Raw genomic sequence first — 2,372 nt, 5'->3', positions numbered from 1 at the left:
AAGAGGCACAGACAGACAGGGGGTACCTTCAAGAGAATGAACCAGTTCTTTCAGTGTTATACTCTGGGTTGTCTGGGTGCTGACTGCGACAGAGGAATTAATCTCTGAGCACAGGAGGAGACAATGAAACTTGAACTCTGTTAGATTAGAGGGGATTGAACCTGAGAGTATCAGACATCAAAACTATCTTATAGACAGCATCAGTGTCACTTTTCCAGCCTCCTCAGGGTTGCTCTGACATTGCCATCAGAGCCTGCCCAGGCAGAGATGCCCCTGGGCAGTGCCCAGTGCTGCTGGGAGGGCTCTGCAGGGCAGAGCTGAGCCCCCAGGGCTGGGATGGGCTCTGGCAGCACTGCCAGGGCCCAGCCCTGTGCCCAGAGAAGCAACTGCTGGCAGGGACAGCTCCAGGCAGCAGAGCCCTGGGCAGGGAGTGGGGGGCAAGTGCCCCCAAAGCCTGGGGGAGGGGGTGTTCAGGCAACTCTGCTGGGCGCTGTGTGCTGGGCCATAGAAATGAGGATTCCTGCAGTGGAAAAGAACCTTCCCCAGATGTCATGGTAAAAATAGAAAACAGAGGTACAATTATTCTAAGGACAGACTAAGCTTCTGCTCTGCAGCTTCAGCTTTTCTGAATCATGGGTGTAGAGAGGGAACTTTTGTATTCAAGATGTGTTACAACTGACATTCCTTGTGTGTCTGAGAGCTTTACCAAAAAAGTTATATGTCACACCACAGCAGAGCAAAACTGACTCCTTGGCAGTGAATTTGGTGACATTTGACACATTGATTTCTTTTAGAAATGGAGTGGCTTTTTCACAGAGGTCTGTCTCAACTGTTCCCTGTCCTTTCCTTTTCTGAAACAGATCCTGTGCTAAGAAACAACAGATGTCCAACAGCAGCTCCATGCCCCAGTTCCTCCTCCTGGCAGTCGCAGACAGGAGGGAGCTGCAGCTCCTGCACTTCTGGCTCTTCCTGGCCATCTCCCTGGCTGCCCTCCTGGCCAACGGCCTCATCCTCAGCACTGTAGCCTGTGACCACCACCTGCACACCCCCATGGGCTTCTTCCTGCTCAACCTCTCCCTCACAGACCTGGGCTGCATCTGCACCACTGTCCCCAAAGCCATGCACAATTCCCTCTGGAACACCAGAATCATCTCCTACATGGGATGTGCTGCACAGCTCTTTTTCTTTCTGTTCTTCATCTCAGCAGAGTTTTCCCTCCTCACCACCATGTGCTACGACCGCTACGTTGCCATCTGCAAACCCCTGCACTACGGGACCCTCCTGGGCAGCAGAGCTTGTGCCCACATGGCAGCAGCTGCCTGGGCCTCTGGGTTTCTCAATGCTCTGTTACACACAGCCAATACATTTTCCCCGTACCTGTGCCAGGGCAATGCCCTGGGCCAGTTCTTCTGTGAACTCCCACACATCCTCAAACTCTCCTGCTCACACTCAGGCTACCGCAGGGAACTTGGGCTCATTGTGGTTAGTGTCTGTTTAGGATTTGGTTGTTTCATTTTCATTGTTTTCTCCTATGTGCAGATCTTCAGGGCTGTGCTGAGGATCCCCTCTCATCAGGGACAGCACAAAGCCTTTTCCACGTGCCTCCCTCACCTGGCCGTGGTCTCCCTGTTTGTCAGCACTGCCACATTTTCCGACATGAAGCCTCCCTCCATCTCCTCCCCATCCCTGGACCTGGTGGTGGCAGTTCTGTACTCAGTGGTGCCTCCAGCACTGAACCCCCTCATCTACAGCTTCAGGAACCAGGAGCTTAAGGATGCCTTGAGGAAAATGATGACTAGATGCTTTTCAAGAGCAACAACCTGCCTTTTTTCTTCTGCGCAACACTCATTGTGTAACCCTTTACTGGCCCAACCTGCTTTCTAAAGCTTTTGAGAGTGGTGTTAAGGGCCGTTTCCTACATTTTTTCCTCTTTTAATGTTGTTAACACAGAAATTTATTCTCCATCTTATACCTAATTCACTCTCTAATTCTTTGTTTTGACCCACAATTGCGTAAATGAGGAATCATTCTCTGTGTGCATTTAAACAAAGTAAAAGTTCCTGCAGCAACTTCTTTGTCAAACATCCTGCCTTTGTTATTCTGTACATGAGGAATCACAGTCTCTGAGTAGAATAAAGGACTTGAATTCTTTTTTCCAGATTCTCCCTCCAACAACTTCCCTGAAGCTGGACGACAGTGCCTGTGTGCAGAGGAGAAGGGGTAAAGAGTCCTGGTACAGGAGCACTGCCAGGGAGCAGCAGCTCTTGACCTTTTCAGAGATGCTGTTTTTCCACTGCCTCCCTCTCATTTCTGCTCCTTGCCCAAGGCCTGAGTGCTCTGGCAGCTCAGTCCCTGCTGTGTGTCAGTCCTGT

The 2,372-nt window shown here is 50.8% G+C and overlaps 1 protein-coding gene across 1 annotated transcript; it reads left to right on the top strand.

The window, feature by feature from the left end:
* Nucleotides 1-882: 882 nt before the first annotated feature.
* On the top strand, nucleotides 883-1,884 carry LOC135406407 (olfactory receptor 14J1-like). Its single transcript, XM_064640802.1, has one exon. It carries the CDS (start codon nucleotides 883-885, stop codon nucleotides 1,882-1,884), a length of 1,002 nt encoding a protein of 333 aa, XP_064496872.1.
* Nucleotides 1,885-2,372: the final 488 nt, after the last annotated feature.

This window comes from Pseudopipra pipra, chromosome W, assembly GCF_036250125.1.
Source record: "Pseudopipra pipra isolate bDixPip1 chromosome W, bDixPip1.hap1, whole genome shotgun sequence".
Lineage (NCBI taxonomy): Eukaryota > Metazoa > Chordata > Aves > Passeriformes > Pipridae > Pseudopipra > Pseudopipra pipra.
This window is presented reverse-complemented; position numbering and strand designations above follow the sequence as displayed.

Bases quoted from the DNA above. Each gene is read 5' to 3' on its own strand.
- LOC135406407 (XM_064640802.1), top strand. From the start codon at position 883: ATGTCCAACAGCAGCTCCATGCCCCAGTTCCTCCTCCTGGCAGTCGCA.